The sequence below is a fragment of the Pocillopora damicornis genome, chromosome 12 (genome assembly GCF_964200805.1).
Source record: "Pocillopora damicornis chromosome 12, jaPocDami1.2, whole genome shotgun sequence".
In the NCBI taxonomy this organism is placed as follows: Eukaryota; Metazoa; Cnidaria; class Anthozoa; order Scleractinia; family Pocilloporidae; genus Pocillopora; species Pocillopora damicornis.
In genome coordinates, this window is record NC_142681.1 from 1,279,764 (window position 1) to 1,305,839 (window position 26,076).

The following is a 26,076-nucleotide window of genomic DNA, read 5'->3' on the forward strand; positions in this document are numbered from 1 at the left end:
TGACGTCCCGTCTGGTTGGTCAGAATATCATCCGATCTTTCCTCAAGCATCTCCTTAAAAGGGCATATGCTACCCCATGACGAACATTTGTCCTTATTTCGTTTGTGAGCAAAAGCGTCGATATGCACTGTACGGCTGATGTCGTCCCCCTGATTTTTCAGTTATATTTGTGTGAAACTCGTCTCCAGTGAAACATTACGGCAGCCTTTCCTATTAGGAAACAATTTCAACCACAAAATCTTCAAAATTGATATTTTCGTTGCATCTTCCCACGTAGAGTAAGGTAAGTATTAAGAAAATGTGTTTAAATATTTATTTGAAATCGTTTCAAAATCGATATTTATGTTTAAAAACTTTTCTAATATATTTACGATGATACAAATTTTTTGCTTGTGTAAAAGTTGCTTCCATTTTTCTCTTTGCGGCTCAGGCGGATAATTTTTGCAAGTGGAAAATACTAGATTTTTAGTTTAAAAATGAAGCACTATGACTAAAATTTTCCTTTATGAACAAGGGTTATTAATGAAAAAAGCCCAGCTGCCCTCTTTTAAAAGCCACGAACAAAAGTGCTGGGTAAATTAATTTACGAACGTTTCTAGTCAAAATATAATCGTAAGATACAAATACATATATATATATATCTATATCTATATATATAAGAAGTCTTTGGTTGGGTTTTTTCGTATTACAGTGCTCGATACTTACTGGGAAGTAGAGCGTGATATGTATTGAGTTACGGAAAAAAAGATAGAGAGTGAAGATACCACGCTTTATCCCGACAAGTTTGTTTCGTAATTAACTCACTCTTCAGGGGATTTCAAAAACCCCTGAAGAGTGAATCATATACACATATGTGTGTGATGATATCTTTGCTGTAAACAACATTTTTACAAAAATCGACTGTACTCGGAAAACGTACTCGGTAGAATAATTTTATCTGATTAACAAAATTTATGAGCCGAGACTTTAATAAAGAGTTTCCAACTTAATTAAAAATATGCTATAGATGCCTATTATCGGCTAAAAGGGTAAGAGAAGGTGTAGACGAGAAGTATGGAATAAAAATCAAATTGTGAAAGCATCATTTTTTTTGTACAAAAGATTCAATCAAATACCAGAGATTAGGTAGTTGTAAAGATACTTCACAAGATCTACAGATGCTCATCTTACCTGTTTAGGAAGCGTAATGAACCCGGCCTGAATTTAATTAAAACAAAAAAGTTTAATTTTGAAGCTACCACACAGATAAATTATCGATAAGTCATCTGTACGTCCATTACGGTGAGGAACTGTTCTTGAGGAATACTATTTGATTCATTAGCGAGAGACAATTTTGGACTGTTAGTTCCGAACCAATGTATCGGGGTTCTTCAGACATCTGTTTTGAAAACAGACCTTCAGATTCAAACACCATGTTCACATCAACCTCGCCTTGGCGTAAATACTAGGGAACTGGGCGTCAAACTATTTTATTCACAAGATTTGACAATTCTTCCTTTGTGAAAAATATACAAGAAAAATCTACTTTACATCGATAGTAGTCCATAATACAGCAATCATCCTAGAGATACCCCCTCTTGCTTGCTTCATCCAAAGATCATGAAGGAAATTTACTGCATTGAATATTGAGTAAGAGGAATTTTTTAAGAGCGATACACTCCACACCTGTTCGCAATCTTATTATCTTGTGGGAGGTTAAGGACACGTACTCCCATGGCAATGACGGAAAATTTGTTTTTTATAAGCTGGCATATACAACTTAATAATTGCGTGTGTGGGGGAGGGCTACCACTTTAAACGGGAACACGAAAGATTGTCTGATTGCCCACAGAAACGTCAGGACTATTTTAAACAAAGTGACAAACGGTAATTGAGTTCTTTGGCAGAGGAGTTGCCAGACTTAGGTCGTCATAACAAATCACCGGTCAGAATGACCTACAAATTGAAATGAACTTTAGAAAAGTGGTGGGCGGCAATTGTCATTTCTCTAAACCTTTTCCAAACTGTCCAGTCCATGTCCCTTTCAATTTCCTGTGTTTTGCATAAGTTTTTATTCAAGGTATAAAGCATTATTGTGATGTTCTCGTAGATTATAGAAAATTAATTGCTGAACCAGTAATTCGGTGCTGAAATCGCCATGAATTGATCGTTCTACAGCTCGGATTTTTAGACGTTGAAGCATTTTGTCCACGCAGTACGTGTCAGAAGCAATTTTGTGGTTCAACAATAGATTATTTCGGATTTCACTAAAGGGTCAACCACACGGGCTATTCAGGTCAATAGAGATAGCTAAACTTTTTAGCGTTAATGACTTTTCAAAAATAACCAAAGAAATTTAAAAAATAGTAATGCTAAGTGACCTGTTACTTCCATCTGTCTTGGCAATGTTTTAATTATTGTGAGAACTTTCACAAGAACTCCTAAAATAAATAGTAATGATCACTGTATTGCTGTTTTTAACCCTAGATTCTGACGTGGAACGAGTCGGTGTTCTTGGACAGAGACAGAACCCACGCTGAAGCGTGTGAGGACGGTATTTCGCATATCTTGGAGCTCTAGAAAGGTAAACTATTCATCTCATGGGGTGTGGAGGCGTTTCTGTCTTGATGACGAAAATAGCTCTAAACCCATACCTTACTAACCCGCTATATTGCTCCGAAAAACAAAAACGTTAAACGTTGATCAGATTATTTAGATGCAAGAGTATACGTTACGACATGCTAAAAAAAATTCATAACCAATCTTGTCCTGCATTCATGTGTATTAGACCGGAAAGACAATATATGACATCCGTCTATAATTCGAATCTAACAAGCTCCTCTACACATATTGCTCAATTGTGAATTGCACAAGCAAATTCTGTGTTATTCTCTCAGCCTTATGAATATAAATCTCGGTATTCAAGATTTAGAGGTAATCATTTTAAGACTTAACTGGTTCTGTGACAGCTGCAAAGTATAGTCTTATAAAAGGATTTCGACCAAGTGTTGAGGTAAGTGAAAGTTTGCCGTTTCTCGCAGTGGAATGCTCGTTTCCTTTACAGTGGTTTATCAAAAGTAAGGTCACTCCTGGACACATGTATACTGAATTATAAAAACATTCAGTGAAAACTTTGAATTAAAAACGTCTGTTCATTAGGACGATGCTCGTCAAAAACATGAAAGACTTTGCTTTTTCTACTTTAACGATGAGGGCAGAGAAAGCTTTATTGAATCTGCCATCTTACTGAGATGCTCTCTATACTGTGTTGTTCAAACTCTGATCGAATACGTTTTCACCGCTCGCTAGTACACGGAAAATAGATCACTCACTCAGTCTGAACGTGATCGAAAATCGAGGCATTTCATTGGAGGAAAGAAAACGAGTTTACGGCGAACAACTTCCTTAAATTCTAAGCTCGTGAACAAGTAATTACAAAATAGAGGCAGCTTTTTAAACTTTCAAGCAAGGTGATCCGAAAACTGGCGTCGGTGAGAGATAAGCGGTTTGTCGAGTTCACCAATTAGAACTAGCTCGGCGAGTTTTAAAACGAACTGCCCTGAACGGATGTTACATTCCGAGTTTGCGGTCAAAAAGGTTTCAAACTGATCTGCTAACATCCGGTATATTGACCCCTTGGATTTTTAAATGTATCTTTTACAATTGCTACAATTCGTTCCTTGATCGCAAATGAATTCAAAGCGATACTGAGTTCGTTTTTGACTTGTCTATATTGGACCCTCCCCTTCCAAACTGAAAAATAGCAGTATGAACTGTATGAATTGTTGTTTCAATTTCATTGGGAAAGCTTGACGTCGAGAATAGGGCACCTTTTTCCGGTGCCAAGTTCTTAAGATAAAAACTGTGGGAAATGAAATTTCTCTTGACTAATATAAGAGCCTATTACTCAATAGATTTCATTTTAATGGCCTCTTATGTGAGTTTCCTTAGTACCCTATGATTAACTAAGGAGTTTTTCACAAAAGGTAAAAATGAACCATGGGCGTTATCAAAGATTAAAAACTTATGAAGGATTCCACGGTGGGGAAAAATCGACAGAAAATTAAGCTTTAATCGTTCATATTGAAAAAACCTCGAGCGCTTCACAAAAGTCTAGTCACTGCAGCATTTATTGTATTGCCTTTTTATTTCATGCTGGTATATTCGTCGTACAACACAGTTGGCCGCTAAGATCATTTTGCTAAATATTTAGCTTAACTTAACTCATAAGTTTAAGATAGGAACTCATTTACCTTAATGGCCATTTTCAAGAGAAATCACGAACCTTAAATGGTTTATCATTATTCAAAGGAATGCTTGCAGTTTAGGATCAAACAAAACAAACAGCGCAAATAAAAGATGATCAAACAATTCCCAACTTTGGAGATTATCACATGACTAACTTCACCTCTCAATCAATCAGATTATTTATCTTTTTAGTACGTGGTTTGTCGGTTACGTTTGTTTAGGTGAGTAATATCTGTAGGGTTAGTTTATTGACTTTTGATAAAGGGCAGAACTTTCATCTTTCGTGACTCGATATCCTTGTGAATCAATACGTTAGGTTCTATCAAGTGAACGTTATACCAACCACAAAAAAATTTTGTTGGAAGTGATTGATCGAGTATTTGCAAACCTCATCCAAACTACTTTAACTGAGACAATGAACTGGAAAAAAGAGAACAGGAATCAGATCATATCATAGCCATTGTTTTTAGTCTGAAACAAATGTGAGTTAAATAATATGTTTCTATTACCCTAACAAATTATTTCTATGCCTCACTTTTACTAATTAGAGCTAAAACCTCGGCATGCAATTCCGACAAATTTTACGTTTAAGTTGAAAACCTAACTTGTGAAGCTGGTAAAAGATGTTAGAATACAATTTTTATGGTTAACAGGTTAACAAGTTTTCTATCTTTCGGTGTTGATGGCTGGCCTATGTATCATGATATATTCCGGCTGATTTTAACGTATTTTTGTGCATATTGACAACAGGTTGTAAGGCTTATTTATGCTGTAAGTTTGGAAATCAGTTTGGTCAGCGGCTTATTTCTAGATGTTTCTACTTTGACATGTTAGTCATATGATATTCCTTTGTGCGTCAACTCCAGAACACCTATGGGCGAACAAGACAGAATTTTTCCTTAAAACATCATTACAATATCGAGCAGATAAGTGATGAGAATACGAATTTTTTTAGTTGATCCCGTACGGAATTCCTCGAACTAACATCATAAGACTTGTATAGCAGACAGAAAGGAGAATCACTAATGAGATCCTTGGAGTGAAAGAGTTAACAATAATCCCAGGAAGAACGAATCATCAATCTCCTTAGATTTTTCGATGTTGATTGACTTCAGCGTCTTAATCAATCACATAGGAGTTTAAGCTCAGACCAAAGTTATACTGACTAGTTTTCAACACTCAGTTTAAGGACTCTTTGTTGTGAAAGGTAAACATCAATTCCCTGACATACGGTCAAGTTTTCTCGAGGTCCACGACATTATAAATGTATATTTTCTTATCGTTTTCCGATTCATTACGCCATGCTCTAAAATAATTCTGCTCGTTCGGTGGGTGGAAATCTATAAGAAGGCTTGGCAAAGCGTGGAACCTTCAGGTTTTCAGTTTCGAAGAAGCGTCTTCCAGTTCATGTTTATTTCACTTTTAAAACCCGGTTTATAGAAAGGTTGATATGTTCAGAGATGAAGATGCCTCTTATAAATTAGACATATGTGGTAAGTGCAAACTGTGGTTTTGTTGTTCATCACTTTTTTCTGTGCATTAGATCTGTAAAGTGATCGCTTTTAAAATCTCCGAAACTGTTTGAACTGCAACGAGTTACCCCACAACTGAGATACCGGCGTTAAAATGCAATCAGGCGATAACCACAGTTTCGCGGTCACTAATCGTCACTCAAATTTAAACCCCTAACTCAGATATTGGCCATGAATTTTTAAACACTCTCATCATTTTATACCAATACTAGATCTGACATATCGATCTATATACTCATCATCTTGTGTGGGTGTTGCACACATTTCACAAACGCTATACGAACATGTTGATTGGTTTTGTTTTGACAATTTCTGGAAGCTTGCACAGTCAGGTTCTCAAAGTTGCGTGATTGAGCGGCTGTACAAGAATATACGCGGTTAAAAGGGTGTTTTTCTTCTACGTCTACGCTCTAAAGTCATTGGAACTCGCAATCAGGAACAAATAATCGTTGGGGAATACAGATGAGAGATTTGAGTCCTGATTGCAGGAGGAGGTACGCAGCTGTATTTGATATCATTTTATTTTTAAAACCGCGTTTCAATTTAAACGTTCTGAGGCAAACCTAATTTACTGTGAATGTCGTTGCTGCTGCCTGGTCGTTGCAACTCGCTTGACCTTCCTAAAAGAAGGGTCGATGAAAAGATGGCCGAACGGAAATGCTTTTATCGAATTGTCTCTAACATCTCATGGAATAATTTTTCGTTCTTTCTTTTGGATTTTTTAAGAATTTTAAAAGAAACCAGGGATCATAAACATTAAAAATCAAGGGAATCAGTAAATCGATTTTCAGTGGCTGTGGTAGACAGGTTTCAAGTACCTGTTAACCTTTAAATATATTGCCACCTTCCATCACAGAAGACCAATAATTCTTTCGATTGTTGATCGCATTAATTTTTTAATCGGACGCTATGTTTCCAGTCTGTTGAAAAACTTTTTGTGCCTATTATCTGCAAATGTTTATGAACTGTTTTGCCACTGAGGTAAGATAACAACAATATCACGTGGTGTTGTTGCGTGACCGACGCTGCTGCGGTTGCTGAAGTTTCCCTGGGCACCTTATATCAGCTCATATCGGCTTTATTCTCATGCAAAATTTCTAGATGTTTCTAATTCTTTGATTTGGAGAAAAAAATTTCTGACGCCTTGTCTTTTTGTCTGCTAACCTTGTCTTGAAGATAAATATTTTGACGCATGACAAGTAGCTAGTTTGCAACTAAAATCTGAATGTTCAACCCTAACTTACAAGGGCTCAAATTGATTTTCCGTGTACGTGTAAATGAATGATTGATATCAATTGACGGCTGTTGAATATTTTCGAAGCTAGATTAAATGGTTAAAAAACTGGACGGTTACATAATTCCATAATAAATTAGTTTTAGGAATTATTATGATATCAGAGGACAAACATCCAACGGGACATTCCTTTATCATATAAACTCTACACTATGAAAAGTAAAATTCCTCAGGGAGTATACATGGCCAAATTTCGGAAATTCTGCGCGAACAAGCTGTCTACCAAAGTCAATTTACAAGCCTTCCGGTTTCCGGCGGTATTCCGTTTGGTAGTGGCACTTGGGAATCGTCTGAAGGAAACAATTTTAATAGGGGCATTCCAATCAACGTTACAATTGCAATTCAAGCAAAGAAAATTTTAAAAAAGTTTGAGTTATCTGTTCCGATTTCTTATGCGTTTGGATTTGCAGCAATTTCAGCTCAAAAAATTGGAAATTCATTCCCCATTCTCCATTTCCAATTAACTTCCATTTCTAATTCTGCATATTTTTTCGTAATTTTCCATCACCCATTCTCCTTTCCATCCTCCTTCTTTTAAAGCTCACCTTTAATTAAAAGTTCTATCGACCTGTCTAGTATTTTATATGACAACTGGACCAAAATGCACCGTCAAGTTTCGAAAACGATTAAAAATGCAATAGGCATGACAGTTCCTGAGAATTTTTAATGAACCGGACGTGATGCATGTCTTTTGTTACAATATTTTTTTTCCAAATTACTTGGAATTTCTAAAACAAATTCAAGAAGAGATACAACAATGAGAAACGATATGACAAAAGATTTCCCACTTAGAGACCATGCCACGTTTAAATTTACGCGACCTCTTTGAGTTTAACATACCAGCAGGTGGATAAATTCCTTATTGTTCGGTGGTATTAGATGTTAAAAGCATCCTGTTCACCTGTACTTACTGATTTAATTAAAACGACGAACGCAGTGATAACAGGCATAAGGGTTTACACTTACGGCCAACCCGTAAAGCTTCAAGAATTTAACCAGGTAAGCTGTTCTACGAAAATTGCAATTAGATAGGTCTTACTTTTCCTTTCGTCTTATCATTAGTCATTTAACTAGTAGTCATTACCATCGTAACGAAACGATACTCTAAATTGCGTAAACAGTTCAATCCTATTTTAGTGAAAAAAAACAGATGAGAGCGCAAAGTTACAATTCTTTTGCTATTTTCTTTTTTTGAACCATGTAAAACTAACTTATCATTTAAGGAGACTACAAAATATTTGCTTAGTTCGTGAGAACCAAGGGAAAACCAGGATGGCTGAGAATGGATAGCAACAAGCTGACATAAAAGCGTAATACACAAACAAGAGCCCATTACTGAAACAAACGATGACTTGGCTATTTTATGAGTTCAGTAGCTGGATCACGTACACATTTCAACAAAAGAGATGCAAAATGTTTAATTCGAAGTTTCTCTTCTGTTCGTGTAGAAGAACTTGAAGAAAAAAAGAGATTCGTGCTTATAATTGTGAGCATCATACACGGAAATTGAAAGATTACCAAAAGATGGGGCCATTTCCTCCAAACCTTCTTGAATGATTAAACTTCTGGGTGTCCTCAGGGTTGCCCTGGTTAACAGCAGTTTCGTTATTTTTAAGCACGAATTCTATAATAGATTGATACTACCGCACTTTTGTGCTGTTTTCTCAACAACAGTATGGAGAAAAAGCCCGAGTATCGCTGAGAAAGTTTGTTTTATTTTTAATTTAATCGATTTTTTTTATATATTAGACCAAAAGTTACACGTGATGCCTTTAGAAACACCCTTCATTTTAGCCTCATGTGCCTTGAATTCCGACAGAAATGCGACGACCCATTTTCTACAGTCAAATTTCAATTAGCTTCACGAATTCGTCAGCTTTCTGCGAATTTTTTAAAAAGATAAGTCGTTAAACTACGTTTGGAGCCACCTTGAATCGGCGATGATTGAGTATCTTTAGACATCATCATCGAAGCAATAACTAAAAAAAACAGTTGTGGTTGTAAAAACTGAGAAAACCGATTCAGAGCGATAAGTTTTTCTGGGGTGATAATCATACGGATATGGAAAAGTTTATTCCTGCTGGTATTCGCCATTTTCAAATTTCATAAGAAAAGCCGCCAGTAAGGTGTCTTGATTTGTCACTTAGTGAATGAGAAGAGAAGCAGGTGGATTCTTCCGCGAGGGTAGAATAAACATACCCTTCACAGAATTTTTACAGAAACGCATTTTAATTTATTTTGCCTAGAAACTAACGGGTACGATGATGTCGTTTATTAAACATTTCTAGTCTTGTGAAAACAGCAAAAGGATTTCAGTTCTGGAGAACTTTAGCAATAATACACAGAGGTGAGTTTGCCAGACAAAAAGCAAAAACAGACGAACCGACTGAGACGTATATGAAATACGGGAACGTCTGTAATTAAGCCTGGTAAGAGTAAGGTTAAGGATAACGTTTGCGACAAATGGAAGGAAAAGATTTCATCTCTCTGCTTTCAACTGTAAATTCACTGAGTGAAAATATTTGCAAAAGCTGCGATCGGAAGATTTTTCCTATTTTTTCCACAAAGTTTGCTTTCAGGCATGTGGGGAATAAATAAAATCTGAGCATATTTATTCTGGTACAAGTAAACTCTTAGATTTTAAAACTCACTAATGTAACTATTACAACCGTTTTAACTATTAATATAGGAAAGAAAATTTAGAATTCGCTGTTATGGAACATGTCAGTAAAATATAATGTAAGTGACAAGCAACAGATCGCAGCATTTTTCTATTTATTCATTTGTAGAAGAAAAGTAATTAAATTGTTCCCGGCCTGCTGTGGTGAGAGAGATAGGAGGAAAGGAAACATAACAAAGATAAACTTAATTAGCAGTGTTGCTCTGCATGAACTTTGAACTGGGAAACACCAAAAACACACCCGTAGTACTTTATAAGTCTCTGAGCTGTAGGCAAATAAATGACAATTAAATACTGTAATGGTGAATAGAGTCTACATAAATTCCACACCTTAGTTTGGAAGGATGGAAGTTCTTGTTGGTTTAAGAAATACTCGGTAATTCTTAAAAAACTATGGAATAGAACGCAGTTGTATTTTAAGTTCACTTGATAGCAATCCTTACGTTCTCTGAAAATAAGACCCTATTTAATTTAGTTTGAGTTTGTACGTGAAGATAGCCAAAGGGAGATGCATAGGAAATACGGAGACAATTTTTTTTTGTAGCCTCAGGAGTTTGATTCATTGTTTACAGTGGCTTATAGTTCTCTAATATGTTGTTAGCAGATCACTTTAACCCCAATCTATTATTGGCTCATCTTTAAGGATATGAAACAGCTAAGGAGAAAGGGCGTACTTTGCTCCTGCATGTGGCTGTACACGAACTGTTTTGGCTTCTTAAAGAAAAATCGAACTTCATCCCGAAAAGGTACCCAATATTTCAAAGAAGTGTTCCTTAGAGACCCAATATCTTAAGGAAGTGTTCATCGTCGGAACATCTGAAAATGTTTACTCTCTGAAATAATTAATTAAATGAACCACAACATAACTGTCAAAGTGTGGATGTATATCTTTGAATTTACAATGTTATGTTGACAAAGAGAGGCCCGGAAATTTACGTATAATTCGTATTGGAACAAATATTATGTGAAAATTGTGAATCTTTAACCAAATATTTTATACTTACTAAAGAAAAAAATATAGTGCTTTTCATTCTCGATGGCTGAAAATAAGTGATAAATCCATGATATGTTTCTGAGTAACCCCACTTTCAATGGGCAGCTGTTGTACTAGGATTTGCGTAGAATTGTGTCACTAAAATTGCAAATCACTTCTCTCAAACGTGATGTGCTTAGGGCTATTAGACATAATAACTGTTTTAACAGAAAATCTTAGATGTTGACGCATATGATAACATCATGTTGTTCAGTTGGAAATCATCAGTCGACCTCTTTGAATATCGCGGGTTTATCATGAAACTTATAACTGGTTTGTCGTCGCCGTAAGGGGTCAGTGTACAGTGGTGGAACTGCACGTTCGAAGAGCCTTTGCCTGCTTCTTTAAATAATAGTAACAGACAAATAACTATCATTCAATTTCATTTTGACCTGCTCTTTTGCCGGAATATTTTGCGCTAATCGACAAGCTTACAAAACTATTATGTAAGTATTCTTCTCTAGGGTTTCGACTATAATTGTCACCTCTGTGACTCTGGTCGCCAGAGTCACCAAGTTTATCATCCACTGTGGAGCCTTGCTTTCAGTTCCTGAATTGAATTTGTTTTCTATTATTTTTTGATGCCGATATTTAACTTTACTATTGATTTGTGACTCTGGTTACTATTAAGTTATATTTAAGACTATAAATCGATAATCAACCAAATCTTTGGTCGGGTTTTCGTTTACGAATATGTTAAAGGGGAGAGTGCAAGAAATGCTTTCTACCCTGATGTACAGTTTTTATATTCGCAAGAGGATTCGTTTTCTAAGATGCTTGAAAAAGCCTTTTATTTTTCGAACAATCCTTATACATTTCCATTTCGCGTATTAATTCTTCCTTACACAATTCTTTTCCACAGCTGACCGCCTACTCAAGATGAGCAATACAACTCCATTTAGCGAGCCTGAATCAAGTGTAAGCCAAGATATTCCGTACGAGGAACCTACTGCAAAAGTAGCGTTTGAACCCCTACCAAAATGGGACCAAGCAAAAGAAACCTGGCAATGGGTTTGGGACCTCCACTGGGCTGGATTTGGGTCCCTTTTCGCACTTATAGCGCTATACGCTCTTTGGTCACTAATTAACCTGGCGAAAAGGAAACACAGACGGAAACCTCTTCTTGCGATGGCGATAAGCTCACTTCTATTCTTGTTTGGTTCCTCGAGAGCTGCGTTCTTCTTCATCAACCCATACGAGTCCAAAGAATGCTTTCTGCCGACGAGTTGTCCGGTCATATTGACCAGAACATTATTCGGTATTGCGCTTCCGTGCATCACGGCTTCGTTTTTCCTGGTCCACTTAGCATTTCTCCAGCTGTCGAAGCTTACCCTGTACCCTGAAAAACTACAAAGTGTGAAGTTTGTGAGTTGTGTGATTACTTTCCACTTCACACTTGTGTTAATCACAGAAATCGTGATATCACTGTCAGCCGACTGGAGATCATTCAGCATAGTTTGCGAGACGTTCTTCATGCTTCTGAGCTTGATTCTGTCTGCGAGTTTCATCTACAGTGGGAGAATAATTCTCAACTCTGTGCATGAAACACGGTTGTCTGTTCGACGGTTTGGAAGCCTTCACAGCAAGGACAGTCCTCCCTCGAATGTTACGAAACTTGTCAAGATAACTTACATTACAGTGTTATTGGGATTTTTTAGCGTTGGGCTACAGTTGTACTCGATTTTTTTCATGCACAACATGTATTCCAATGAAAAATCCATCATACCTAAGCCGTGGCCATGGTTAATTTTTCAATATTTGTTTAGATGTGTGGATCTTGGGCTTGGATGTACATTAGCTTACGTGAATCCTAGACAAGTTCCTCACAGAAGACGATCGAGAAGCACTATATTTTTGAGAAACTGCAAGCTGATCGCAGGGTCGTCATCATATGTACAGAACAATCAGAGCAGTGCTGAGAGCGGAGATCTAGCCTCACCGCCTCCTACTGCGAAAACTTCCGTGCGGACGCTGGTTGAGATTGGGATTGAAAACGAAGGAGGCAACTTCATCTTCCATGAAGAAGAGGATAAAAAATAACCGGTTTAATAATCTACGAAAACACGTCTTTAATAACCCTGCTTTGAGATGGCAAAGAGGAGATAGAGACTGAGAGCGCAAAACACATCATAAACAAACTGTTCTGACTCAACCCGTGGTATTAACTCAAAACGCACCTGTTTCCGCGTGGCACAAACGTGTTCAATCGCATGCAACACTGACAAACATAACGAAAACTGATGTGAATTAAGGTTTCGTTGAAAGTGATAAAGATCACCTTAGACATGACCATAATATTCAGTGATAAAGATTAAAATATGAATATATTAATATATGACTTGTGAATGACAAGTGACGAGTAAATTAATTATCAAGCGTAAATAGCAACGAAGAAGAAATTGAAATTGCGCGAAAACGTTCACTCCGCAGGGTAATTATGGAGTAGTCAAAACTAAATCGCCGTAAGCACACTGGAAGACCTGTGAAAAATGTTTGACTTCGTTGCATCGAGACCTGTTAGACGGTGATAACTTATCCACTATATTGTTGGGTAACGCAATAAGTTTACGTGACGATCAAACAACTATCTTTAGGTCGTTTCTATTCTTAGAAATACATCAATAAGTAAAAATTACTCTATGAATTAAATAGAACGTATTCAAGTTCTAATCAAAATATGTAAATAAAGGCAAAAGAAGGGTAAAGGCTGACAGAAAAAAAAGAGTTAGAGCACCATGCATGAAACGAAATAAAATCACATTGACACCAATTTGACGATGAGTTTATCCTTGCTTCTCATCGGTTCCTCCAGGTTTCTCACAGTGAGACAGACAACCACGTGTCTCCGCTGCGCTTCCCGAAATTCAATGTCTGTTCCCAAAAACTCAATGCGACAAATTTTACGTTCATTATAATTCTACCTTAATATTCCTTTGACTATACAAGCGAACACGGAGGAGGTTATAAAAAAAAGTGTGGTTGTTCACTGAATTGATATAAATATAAAAAAGATATTCCTATGGCGGACCCGGCTGATTCTCGAACACATATCGTTTTATCTTCTCCCTGGGCTACGCATGTTTTGTCCGATGTTTTCGGAAACACGCATTATGCATGGTCCATAGATCAACGGCTACTACTCTTCTTTGGCTCCCGACATCAGATGCATATAACATATTCTAGGTTGTATAAAGGCTTCTGCTGACAGATGCGTGTTTTCTTCGTTTTCTCTGGAAGTGAATCAAGCCGATGATCATAGTCGTGCAACCCGTGATTGCTTTTTTCTCGGCATAGTAATACGCCAGCTTACGGGTGAGACATACGATTTTTGCCCTCGATTGTCGCTGAAGGCAGCAAGCCTTAGTTTAGAGCGCATCTGGTGGCTTCACATAAGCACACTTGGATTGGCCACATGTTACTAAATAAGCGACATGTTATCGCCATTTGGCGATTGGCTTTAAAATATCCCCATTCGCCGGATATCTTTTTCAAAAGACGTCTCACTTCCAAACCACCCATAACCTTCACGTTTTATCCTTGTGTTTTTCTTTTTTGCGTTTCTTGTGCTTCTTTTCTTCTAGTTCTTCGCTCACTTTACTCTTTTTCCTCTTTTCTTTGCTTCTTTTCTTCTCTTTTTTCCGTTTTCTTTTAGTTTCAGGCTCGTCTGCAGCTTTTTCTTCTTTACCCCCACCATGTCCTGCAGAGTCAACGATAAAGAGAATCACTGCACGTCAGTTATCCACCGACAATTCTAGTTCTTCATCACTGCCTAAGCGATATAAATTTGAAAAACGCAGCATCACTCTTTCAGTCAAGTCTATTACCCATAACTATTCGGATACATTATACATCCCTTTCACACATGGTATTTAGGGTGAACGACTTTGAAAACGCTAGCTTTGCTATTTAGCGTGGAAGGGAAACATTCTAAATATGGAGCTCTCTCTATAGCGTTGATGTGTGACCTTTGACGGCGAACTGGTGCGAGTTGTTAACAAGTTTCTTAGAGTTGTTGACGAATTGCTCTAAGTTGTTTGCAAACTCCTCAGAGTTGTCGGCAAACTCCTCAGAGTTGTCGGCAAACTCCTCAGAGTTGTCGGCAAACTCCTCAGAGTTGTCGGCAAACTCCTCAGAGTTGTCGGCAAACTCCTCAGAGTTGTCGGCAAACTCCTCAGAGTTGTCGGCAAACTCCTCAGAGTTGTCGGCAAACTCCTCAGAGTTGTCGGCAAACTCCTCAGAGTTGTCGGCAAACTGCTCAGAGCCGTCGGCAACCCCCCCCCCCCCCGAATTGCCGTCGAAATCCTCTGAGTCGTTTGCGAACTGAGTTGTCGCTAAACTGCTCAAGGTTGTCGCTCTACTTCTCTGCGTTATCCCCTAAATGCTTAAAAGTGTTAGCAAGCTCCCCTGAGATGTTAGCGTACTATTAGGAGTAGTCCACGAACTCCTTTGAGTAGTCAGCGAATTGCTCTGAATTGTCGCAAAGCTGCCCAGAGTTACTGGTAAACTCCTCTGACTTCTTCAAAAATTCCTATGAGGTGTTGGGAAACTCATCTAAGTTGTCAGCCAACCAACTTGTAACAATTCTGTGCAAGATGCTTAAGAAACGAACGAATGAAACACACTCCTCAGAGAATGTGAAAAACTAACGAGTGTTAAAGATACTGTGGTAAAAATTTATTAGCAGACAATCCTCAGAGTGACCAAGAGACTACTGTAACAATCACATGACTGAGAGTCCTAAAAGCATGCCAGAATTCTAACCTAAAATGTTATAATGCGCAGCAGAAAATTTTTGCTGAGGTAAGAACAAGGATGCCAAGTTTCAGATGAGTCACTAGAAGTTACACTAATATCACCTTCTTGAATGACTGAGTGCCCAGACACTGCTGCTTCTGCTAAACGACTCAATTCTTCCTCATCAGTATCACTGATAAGAAAAATTCAATCATCAGGATAACATGAAATATATTATAAAATATATATATTTAACAGAATACAGTAAAATAACCAGAACAAACACACCAAAAGGAGGTTATACTGTCACAACAACCCACTTATATCCCCAAAATCTGTGAGACATCAAAATAAAATGTAAATCAATCAACAAGAGAGATTCGTCAGACATTGTAGCCCTTTAACTCTTGTGAGTGACCAAGACAGAATTTCTCCTTTCAATATCTATGCCATATCATGTAGACAAGTGATGAGAACTAAGAAAAATATCAATTATGGGATTACTAATACTAATTACTAAGAGAATACCAAATTCTCCAAACCAATATAATGAGAATCATTTGGCAGACAAAAAGGAGAATTGCTAATGAGATCTTGGGAGTTGAAGGGTTAATACATAACAACTTGAAATACTGGTCAAAAAAGTAGAAGACATAGCTTATAGTAATACACAAAACTGGATTAATGAACATCACAATTGCAGAGTTATGATCAGCTAAACCTTCAAAGCATTTGTGCCATTATATCAAGGGTAAATTAGACTTCTTTTAATAATGAGCATTCATTTGATTCCTTAAAAAAAAATAGAAACATTCATCAATACTTGATGTGCTTGGTAAAAAAATTATTTCAGTTTCACTTGTTTGAAACGGAAAAAGCCTGCATAGAATAACTATAACTATATTAGAAACTAGCCATTGCTATGGTTACTCAGTAGTCTTAATTAGTTAGCAGAGTATGCAATCTGATCTCATACATGATGAGCCTTTCTTGCAAAATAAACTTTATAAGATTTTTCACATTTTCCACATGACTTGCTGTGGTTGGATAAGAGAAAGTTATAACCAACATTAATGCTTGTGGGATTCTTGTTAATTACCTTATCATTATAGGAAAATAAACTCTTCCTTTGTGTAAACAAAGAACCTGCTTAAATTTGCCTCACTCCCATGATGTAGCTTTCAGTTCAGTTGGCTGTGGGGCTCGACCAGAATCTGGCAGCTATGTGCTGGAATCCTATCAAAGCCTGAATTATTTGACTCTCCTCCTTATGCACATTCTTTACTTGGAGTTTGCCTGCCAGGATTGTTTTGTGACTTTCAAAGTTTTGTAAGTTTTATATTCTACACCATTCATGAAAAGGCCAGTTGATTTTTGTAATATCAATAGCCCTGAGTCCACTTGAATGGCACAAATCTTACCTTTCACTGCTAACAGAGTATTTTGTATTCTTTCTAACAACAGTAGAGCTAGGCACTTCCTTCACAGATTCTCCCAATAGTAACTGATTGGATTTCAAGAGCAGTTTGATTCCTAAGGATTCATGTGAACTGCTGACATGGTCATCTTGCAAGTGAGTATTTTCTTCAGAGCTGGTATAACAAATAGGACATTCGTAAAGCCAAGTCTCGTAAAAATGCATAAGATTTTTTACCAACAATAAAAATACAATACATAATTGAATATGGATTGAATATTTACCAGATGAAGTTCTCGTCCAAAAACTTTGAAAGCTTTTTTGCAACATGTTGTCTAAACTCAGGTGTTATCAATTCTGTTGAAGAACAGGTAATATCCTCTTCCTTTCGCCAATGTCTAAAATAAAAACAATTAGAGTAATTAAAGGTACACTGACCAAGGTAAGCCAGGCGTATTTAACAATGAAATGTCTTGAGGTAAGTTTCCAGGATATATCTCAAAAAAAAGTTGTATTTCTGGCGTAAGATTTGTGTGGTAATGTAAACATGGAAAGAGCATACAGTGTCTCCTTTTTACAACCACAACACATTGCTGTGCAAGTTTTCCTGAGGATTTACTCTGACACAACTGTTTGGCACCTTTGAAAATTGCATCTATGGGGTTTCAACTTGTCAGCTTCGTTGAAAAAAAGATTGTGACAGGCCACGTGCCAAAAGTTACTTTTTATAGTGGGGAGAAGATTAAACAAGATAATAAATGTCACATTTTCATTCTGTTCTCTTTTCTTTGTTTCGCTTTGTTTTCAATTTTTTTCGGTTTTTTCCCTCGCAAACTATTATTTTGGAAATAAGGATTTATAGGAAATCTACTGGAAATAGTAATTTACATGAAAAAGAGGTCTACGAGCTCAAGTAGCTTGCAAATGTACCAACGATAAAACTAACCTCAGACTTGGTTTGGACTTGGAATTAGATAGAGAAGTGCTATGTACCATCGCCACTTCTGGAAAAAGGACCATAAGCGTATTAAGAGGCAAAATTCCATTTCTTCCTGCAAGTAAATTAATTTTTTCATCATACCTGAGTCAACAACGTCAGTAATAACAGTAAACTTTGCCAAATCTTCTTCAGAACTATCACACGAAGAAGCCATGCTGAACTTTCAGTCATTACTACCAGCCCACCCCTAGAAATTGATAGTTTTGCACCCTGAAAAAGAGGCTCTTTCTCAACTCCCAACCTTCTCTCAGCCAGAAAGGCGTATACACCAAAGAGAGGCCACTGTCAAATGATAACAAGAAGATTGGTCGTTAAAATTTTTCCCGGAGAGGAAAGCGACGTCCATTAAATCAAGTTTTTATTGCGTAAATCATGGTCTAGCTTGGTAGATCTTCTTTGTGGCGATACCCATGGCATCAAATGTGCCGTATAGCAAGCAAAACGAACTGTTGAACTCGAGTTCGGAGGACTTAGACAACGAAGAAGATGCCGATATAGCGTTGCGAACGAAAAAATTCAAGAAAAAGGGGCGAATTCCAAGACCGATTGAGCCGAACGTCCAGGTACAAAATGATCAAGAATATTCCGGAAAGAGCGGAGAAGTAAGTGAAGACAAGGATCTAGGGTATGGAGATATATGGTCAGCAAATAAGGTAAAACGATTTCGACACAACATTTCGTACATGCGCGCGTGTGACTTAAAGTAACGGATAACAGGCATTTCTTGCACGGATGCTCTAATGCATTTGTCTTCGTTTTTTTCATCACCAATATCCAACGCCTGGTTTCTTACTTGGTCTCTCACGTACACACTGTGCAGTGATCTTTATTTATTTATGACTGACAAACTTTGTGTGATAATCCAAAGAACTTAAGAATAAAGCAAGTCTCTATCTCTAAATAATCGCAAACCTAAAATAGCAGACATAAACATCGCTGGAAACCGAAAGTCATCAATTTTTTCGGGTCAATTCCACCAAATTATTGTCTTTTATGTTGAACCTTAATTGCTGGCTCTGTGTCTTCTGGCTCTTGTTATGATAATATTAATTTTAAATTCTCAATAAACTTTAAAATTAACATACTAAAATGTAAATTTATAATTAACATACTAAAATGTAAATATAAAATTAACATTTCTGTTCTCTGTCCCTCTTTGTGTGGGTTGATATCTCACTTTGTTTTGCCCCTTTAAAGCTGAGGTGTCTTAAGTAGAGAGTTACCAAAGGGAACAGAGCTCCAGGATCCACCTTGGTAACATGCTACAAACAATGTGGAATTATGCAATAGAGAGTACATTGATTCAGTGAGATGTTAAAAACTAGGTTTGCCCTAACCACACTAGTACCTTGTTACTAGGAAATGTCATAACCGTAGTTAATAGGAAATGTCAAAACCAACCAGAACTTGTTCTTTAAAGGTTATTAGATCTAGAGGAAGCATCTGATTCTCCTCAAAATGAAAATATTTAAAAAGATTGGCCTACTGTCTGTTTACATGTACCTTCTGTCATGATTACAACAACATCAAAGGTTACAAAAAGACAAAAAAGTAATAATGTCTGAGAAACACCAGGGTAAGTGTAAGATGAATTATCCTTGAGCATTGTCAAGGATTGTGTTTGAACCAGTGGGGAAGGGGCACATTTTAAGGGAGGTTTGGTTCGGAGACTCCTAGACCCCTTTGTAGCTGTAGATGTGTCACTGCCTCCCTTTCTCTTGATATCCTAGTGGGCGGTAGTTAAAGCTGGCTGAAAAATAATAAAGGTAGCTCTTTCCCCACTGCCCTCGACTTATTTGCTTGCCTTCACTCCATGCCTTTGCACAACTGCTGCTGAACCATAAGGGAATAGTTAAGATTGGTCTGCAGCTTATGGTCTTTAAACCATGATCCTGTTCAAGTTAAAAATCCTATCATTTTTCTACTGACATTGATAAAGACAAAAATTGTACACATTATGGCATAGCAACCTTTTAAGGTATCAAGCACAGGGAGCTAAAAGGGGAGAGGTGGCACAAATAAGGGAATATACTTCCCCCCGGGTTTGAATTTCTTAGTATGCAACATAACACATTTTGCATGTGCTATTGACAGCTTGACAGTTCAGTGTAGTCAGATTGAGCAGGTGCAGGTTATAGACGGAATTTGATACAACTATCATAAAATTTAAATTATTATTTAGTAATTAGTCTCAGTAATGGTAACAGTTATATTCTGACAGCAAAAACAAAACAGTTTCAAAAATATTTTCATGGCAATAGTGTGAAAATCTAAAGAAAAATCATGACTGTTTCTTTATATAATTGTTATGTTAAATACCATTGTTGAACTAAATAAAGTGAGTGGAAAAGTCAAATTTTCACCATTTAGGAGCAGTGTGTATTAAGAAAATTTAAATTTTTATTAGTAGTTTAAATATTATAATTACTTTCCTAAAGGACAAAAACCTTTTTAGAAAATTTGCTTTGACTATAGAACATAAGTTGTGAATAAGATCCAGCAAACAGATGGGTGTATGTTTCCTGCTTATATATTCAACAATAAAAAGGAAGCATCCAGAACTTAATACTAGTGAATATTTGATAAAAATTTTTTAATATTAAGCATTTAGCATCATAACGATATTTTTTCAGTGAAGATCCCTCTCTTGGTAAATTATACTTTCAGTTCTTAATACTGTGTATAATTCATGATGCTAGTTATAAATAAATAATGAGAATTCTGAGATATGTCATTTACTTAAATTGTGCATTGTAAGCTTGGCTTTGTATTGAAACATTCTTTCTGTATTTAATTAATTAATTTTTTTCACTGCATTTTGGTCTTATGTCTGGAAAGACAAATAATAGATTTTTGCATTAATGAAAGAGGCAAAATGTATAATTATGTTATTACATCAAGGTATCACAGAAGGTAAAAATCATTTTTTTAATTACTTGAAAATATGACATCTAAAAATGAAAAAGATCTTTCAACTTCTTAAAATTTTATTTTGGTATCTTTTTTACTTCAGGAGATAAAAAGCAAAAAGTGATTTGAGAGTAGAACAAAAGGTGTTAGATTGATGACACTTCATGTCAATGTCATTACCTAACCAATGATTTCCACTGCTGATTTACTATGCACGCTATACAGTTTTGTACAGTGGCAAAATTGCTTATTCATTGTCAAGTCTACATTATTTCTTTCCAAAAGCTAGAGAGATTGTTTTTGCTACTCAAGTGTTGTTTTCAAGCTGTTGTCATGTCCAAAAGTGACAAGTCCCTTTTGCTATTGTGGATAAAGGAAAATTTATTAGCAGTTTGCATTAGAGCAGAATATTGTTCACTGATAGTGATAGTGTCTCCTATCAGACTTAAGAGATGCAGTGGCCAGAGTCTATTTCTATTGAAATTGCCATAGACTTAAGTTTGCAAAAAATATTGCCAGTAGTAAATCATCATTCAGTTAGCATTGCACTTCAAGCATCAATCGTTGAAAAGCTGGGTTGTGTTTCCAGTGAAGCTTTCCTTCCTTTGCTTGATCTCTTCTTTCCTCTTTTTGCTGGTTGAAGCACCTTCCATTTCGACATAGATAGCTAGTACATATTCACATGTGCTACACTTAACCTTCTCGACATAATTCCTTACAAATTGTGTTAGGTCTTTGCTCTCTAGCATGCAACAGTGCTGACAAGCAGAACAGTGTCAAAGGGCTTGCTTCAATGTGATTGCAAAACAGCCTTCCCAGTTGTGAAGTGGAGACACATTTATGAAATTTCAAGTTTCTTTTCCTGGTTAAGTGTTTTGGTTTGAGTTCTAATCTCTCAATAGTTTATTCTTGGCTGGTATTCAGCTGGTTTTTCATGAAACTTAAAGATAATGTTGGAAGTATAGGTAATGATCCCCAAAAGGATGTCCTGGATTTTAGATTTTTTCCTTTTTTCTTGAGATATAGCATCTACAATAAAAACTTTGTTCAAAAGCACTACTTTAAAGTTTAAAAAATGATTAAAAAATAATCAGATATTAAAATAAAAATACCAGACACTTTTTTAGTTCAATATGTGCAGATCATAAAAAAGAAACATGTTGATCAAAATGCATTGTCAAAATAAACTTGTCTTCTAGAACTTCTCAGCATGAAAGAATAAGCTCCCATTCTGTTCAGTGGTAAAAATTATGAAATGAAATGAAATATCAGAATTCAGTGTTTAATAAGCCACAAGAGAATGTGTACTTTTACAGGGATACTATACATAATTTTCACACCATCTCAGTTTAAATGAAAATGCTAATTTTCCTTTCTGATACCTTACGAATTCCTATCATCAAATAATTGGCTTGATATCAGAATTCAATTTCAAGCAAAAAATTATTTTGCTGAAGACTGTTTCAGGTCTTCTCAGTAGTATATGTTGTTGTTAAATTTTATTCTTGGTTCAAATTTTCTTTTCTTTTATTTTTGGGTATTGTAATGCTTGATAATGAGTTTGAATGTGTATGTATGTTGTGGTTCAGTTTCATCCATGGTTCGAATTTTCTTTTCTTTTATTTTTGAGTACTATAATGTATGATAATGAGTTTGAAACAAAGGGAAATAAAATTTGAACCAAGGATAAAATTGAATAACAACATATACAATATTACTGTGGTGAACACTTGGTTGCACTTAGATCAATGCTGAGGTTTTTTATGTGCCTTGTAACGTACCTTATGGCTGCTGAGGTCTGTAAAATCAGTCAATTACTTGAGAAGTACTGGGTTTAAAGTGAGCTTACCATCTTAACTGTATATTGGTAGCACTATCATTTAGTGTGATCCTACTATTTTTTTTTATAGTTCCAAGCCTCTTCAAGTTCATTTGGAGCAAGTTCTGAAAGGAGGAAGACTGAAAGTGTTGGGTATGTGTGAAATTGATGAAAAAGCACAAAAAGTGAAATTATCTACATCAAGTATTAATTCAAACTCACCCTCAAAAGTGATGGTTGATTTGCTGTTCTCCATTCCTTTATAGTGGGTTAAAGTGAAAACATTCTCAGGACTATTTGTAGTTGTTATTTGAACCATAATAACTTCCAAAAAGAAATATGGTTTGGTTGTCAACTGTTGGTAGTCTTTGGGCGTTCTTATGGATTACAATAAAAAAGAGGAAATTATGTGTTAACAAAACTAAAAAAAAAACCAGTTTCATTTAGAGAGTTTAATATAAAGTATAGCAAGAGAAAAAAAAAACTTATCAATGCATGTTTCCTCAAATATAAAATAATAACTCTTTTTGTCAGTCATGGTTATCATATTGCGCCTTGACCTAGGTTTTAATTTTTTACAGTGCAAGTTCGTTTGGATTTGATTCTCAAGAAGATGTAAGTGGTTTCAAGAAAGAAACACTTTTGTAAGTATATACTTTTTTTGAATATATAATCTGTATCAGAGTCATATAATTTGCAAAATGTGTAGTTGTTTCTGATTGAATTGGCCAATGATGAATCTAGTATAGTAAGGTTTTTTTGGTTTTATGGGTTTTAAAGGCATTGCCTTCATTTGTAATATTTGAATTGTAATGTGTGAAGTGTTTAACACCATCAATAATTGTCAAAAGAGTGTTATTGAACCATTGTTAACTTGTGAACTTTGTTGGCATCATGTATATCAAGCTTGAGAACTTAATTGTGAAATAGTTTCCTAGACTTAACTCAGATATTCTCTTGCATTGTTTTCTTGGCAGTTGGTTAAGACATCCCAGAATTAAAGAAAATTGGAAGACTGTCACAGCTGCCTTTTTGTTGTTTGTGGCTGGAATTGGTGTGTATATAATTATTTTTATTTTACAAAAAGTAAAAGTCTTCATTAACCAAACTGTGTTCAAGTTGGTAGAGAAATAAATAGTAAGAACAATTTTAATTAATATTTTAAAGAATATTGAGTCCTTTCCATAAGTAAGAACTTTTGGGTTTGAAAGAATGATTTTAATAACATGGGTCATCCTATTTACTATCATTATTGCCTATTTCTTACAAACTGCTTTACCCTTATTTGATGGTGTGGACAGCACGGTAGGCTTTCAATCAGTGGATCCTGGGTTTGCATCCTGCTTTCACCATCAGATGAATTTGTTGTGTTTTGTTGTTGTTTTTTTTTTTGGAGGGGGGTGGCAAACCTTAGTTCAACTCCTCAACCATGTCTGTAAATAGCAAACTGATTTACCTCCTGCCTTTTATGATTTATTATGGTAATTGTGTTGTAATTGATTCATGTAGTGTGTTTCTAGATATCTGTTGCGAGCAGTTTTAATCAGTGGGCCTGAGTGACAACTACAAGGCCAACAGTAAATCTGTCACACTGATAAAGTTGTTTTGTTTTTATACAATGCAAATTTACCTTTTTCCCTTTCTTCTTCCTCTTTTCCAGCTTTCCTGTTAACTGGAATAATCCTTACTGCTATGAGAGAGGATGGTTTGTAATTTTATGATTTTCAAATAGCTCTTATCAGTCCACCCTTCTCCCTCCCCCCCCCCCCCCCATAAGACTTTATTTAAGGACCACTTTAAACAGGGCAATGCATTTCAAGCTTGTCATAAAATAAGGATGCACTTTGGTCTGAATGATCTGTAATTGATCATTGGTTCTAAACTTGATCATCCGAAAGGAACACACACAAAACTTATTACAATGGTAAAAAATCCCAACAGACCAAGTCAAACAAGAAAAAGAAACTTTTCATTTACTCTTTTACTGTAGGCAGAAAGATCACTGATTGCTTAATATTACCACTGATGGTTATTTTTTGATGTGCAATCATGGGCAAATGAAACTAATATTTTTTTGGTTTGTCTTATCCAGGAATGAAGATTGTGATATTTTTTGTTTGTGCTGCTATTTGCATTCTCCCTGGAGGTAATTGGTGATTGCCCTCAACCCTGATATGAACTTTATACCTACACTTCCATCTCTACTTTGTACTCTGGGGCCCTTAACGCTGTATTACTAAATTTGTGAATTTTTTTTTTTGCAGGATATCACATAATTTACATATACAGAGCTACTAAAGGACAAAGAGGATATAACTTTGAGAGTATACCCTCATTTCAGTGACATAGAATATAACTTTTTTACGGCTGATTAATGACATTACAAAATATTGGGTGATAATTGTTATTGGTGGTGAGAATAATGAAATCCCAGAATTGGATAGGTTCAGAACCCTTGATCAAGAAAGTCATTGCATTGCACTAAAACTATTGAAATGAAAATGATGTGTTATTTATTAAATCTTGAAACTTTTATGGAATCCAGTATTGGCTATATTGTGAAATACTACTTGAAGTTTCTTTGAGTATGTTTTTTATCATGATAATTGGTTAGAATCTGCCGGGCTGTCAGGACTCTAATAAATTGAGCTGCCCCAGTGGCATTCAGAGTTTGAAAAATCTCTACAAGCTTCCCTTTCATCTGCGAACAGGGAATGCAGAGAAAGACTCCATGGGCTAATTAGTATGACTTCATTAGTTTTTCCTTTTTCATTTGGTTTGATGGTACTTACTCCTTTGTGTTCACAAGGTAAAGGCAAAAGACTGTTTTTGGTGGATCAAAATTAAACCAATATATAAATATCCCAACTATCTTTGGTTGAAAAATTATACAGCTTACAAGAAAGCGTTTAAATATTGCAATGTTAAAATAATGTACGAGGGCCAAACATTGTGTAATAACCTAATTAATGGACTTATTAACTTTAATATTGTTTTCTTCATGACTTTTTGGTGTTATGGTTTTTAAAGGCATTGCCTTCATTTGTAATATTTGAATTATAATATGTGACTTGTTTAATGCTGTCAATAATTATCAAAGAGTGTTATTTATATTAAATCCTACATGTCAAATCAAACAAAACTGTTTATTTGTTTTCACTGCATGGTGTTGGTCAGTTTGAATTTTCAGTTGTGGAAGGATTTTGTAATCTTGATTGCATTCTTCAAGAGTCAAAATCGGTTTTTCAGAGACACCAAAGAAATGAGAACCAGCCAGAACCAAGTCTTGTTATGGCCCCATCAACAGCCACCCCCTCTCTCGCTTTCCTCCAATTACATTGCAGGAAAATGTTATTCAAACATCGTGTCTAATCAAAGGCTTTGAGGGGGGGGGGGAGGGGGTTAAACAGCAGGAGATTTTGGGAATCCA

The 26,076-nt window shown here is 36.0% G+C and overlaps 3 protein-coding genes across 10 annotated transcripts; 2 read left to right on the plus strand and 1 right to left on the minus strand.

The window, feature by feature from the left end:
• The first annotated feature begins 95 nt into the window (after nucleotides 1-95).
• On the plus strand, nucleotides 96-13,536 carry LOC113676724 (uncharacterized). 6 transcript variants are annotated; one of them, XM_027193419.2, is made up of 3 exons: nucleotides 96-283; nucleotides 2,467-2,563; nucleotides 11,629-13,536. In XM_027193419.2, the coding sequence occupies exon 3, from the start codon at nucleotides 11,646-11,648 to the stop codon at nucleotides 12,804-12,806; it is 1,161 nt and encodes a 386-aa protein (XP_027049220.2). In that variant the 5' UTR covers nucleotides 96-283; nucleotides 2,467-2,563; nucleotides 11,629-11,645; the 3' UTR covers nucleotides 12,807-13,536. The 6 variants fall into 6 exon arrangements, with proteins under 6 accessions (XP_027049220.2, XP_089045300.1, XP_089045299.1 ...); XM_089189174.1 differs by lacking the exons at nucleotides 96-283; nucleotides 2,467-2,563 and adding an exon at nucleotides 2,628-2,992; XM_089189173.1 differs by lacking the exons at nucleotides 96-283; nucleotides 2,467-2,563 and adding an exon at nucleotides 5,606-5,720.
• On the minus strand, nucleotides 12,816-18,098 carry LOC113676725 (uncharacterized). 2 transcript variants are annotated; one of them, XM_027193420.2, is made up of 6 exons: nucleotides 17,999-18,098; nucleotides 17,864-17,921; nucleotides 17,202-17,315; nucleotides 16,922-17,092; nucleotides 15,623-15,693; nucleotides 12,816-14,463 (listed from the first exon to the last, which is right to left on the minus strand). In XM_027193420.2, the coding sequence occupies exons 1-6, from the start codon at nucleotides 18,069-18,071 to the stop codon at nucleotides 14,291-14,293; spliced, it is 660 nt and encodes a 219-aa protein (XP_027049221.2). In that variant the 5' UTR covers nucleotides 18,072-18,098; the 3' UTR covers nucleotides 12,816-14,290. The 2 variants fall into 2 exon arrangements, with proteins under 2 accessions (XP_027049221.2, XP_089045303.1); XM_089189177.1 differs by lacking the exon at nucleotides 16,922-17,092.
• A 68-nt stretch (nucleotides 18,099-18,166) lies between these two features.
• On the plus strand, nucleotides 18,167-25,788 carry LOC113676727 (uncharacterized). 2 transcript variants are annotated; one of them, XM_027193423.2, is made up of 7 exons: nucleotides 18,167-18,570; nucleotides 22,738-22,799; nucleotides 23,228-23,290; nucleotides 23,624-23,700; nucleotides 24,307-24,351; nucleotides 24,739-24,792; nucleotides 24,911-25,788. In XM_027193423.2, the coding sequence occupies exons 1-7, from the start codon at nucleotides 18,328-18,330 to the stop codon at nucleotides 24,988-24,990; spliced, it is 624 nt and encodes a 207-aa protein (XP_027049224.2). In that variant the 5' UTR covers nucleotides 18,167-18,327; the 3' UTR covers nucleotides 24,991-25,788. The 2 variants fall into 2 exon arrangements, with proteins under 2 accessions (XP_027049224.2, XP_027049225.2); XM_027193424.2 differs by having other exon boundaries at nucleotides 18,172-18,519.
• The last annotated feature ends 288 nt before the right edge of the window (nucleotides 25,789-26,076 follow it).

Excerpts from the sequence above, each read along its gene's own strand:
- LOC113676725 (XM_027193420.2), bottom strand. The coding sequence starts at position 18,071 with ATGGCTTCTTCGTGTGATAGTTCTGAAGAAGATTTGGCAAAGTTTACT. Across the intron at positions 17,316-17,863 it reads AAGTCCAAACCAAGTCTGAG|ACATTGGCGAAAGGAAGAGG; the intron begins GTTAGTTTTATC and ends TTTTTATTTTAG. Across the intron at positions 17,093-17,201 it reads TTGGACGAGAACTTCATCTG|CTCTGAAGAAAATACTCACT; the intron begins GTAAATATTCAA and ends TTGTTATACCAG.
- LOC113676724 (XM_089189173.1), top strand. The coding sequence starts at position 5,678 with ATGTTCAGAGATGAAGATGCCTCTTATAAATTAGACATATGTG. Across the intron at positions 5,721-11,628 it reads TTATAAATTAGACATATGTG|CTGACCGCCTACTCAAGATG; the intron begins GTAAGTGCAAAC and ends TCTTTTCCACAG.
- LOC113676727 (XM_027193423.2), top strand. The coding sequence starts at position 18,328 with ATGGCATCAAATGTGCCGTATAGCAAGCAAAACGAACTGTTGAACTCG. Across the intron at positions 18,571-22,737 it reads ATATATGGTCAGCAAATAAG|TTCCAAGCCTCTTCAAGTTC; the intron begins GTAAAACGATTT and ends TTTTTTTTATAG. Across the intron at positions 23,291-23,623 it reads TTCAAGAAAGAAACACTTTT|TTGGTTAAGACATCCCAGAA; the intron begins GTAAGTATATAC and ends TTTTCTTGGCAG.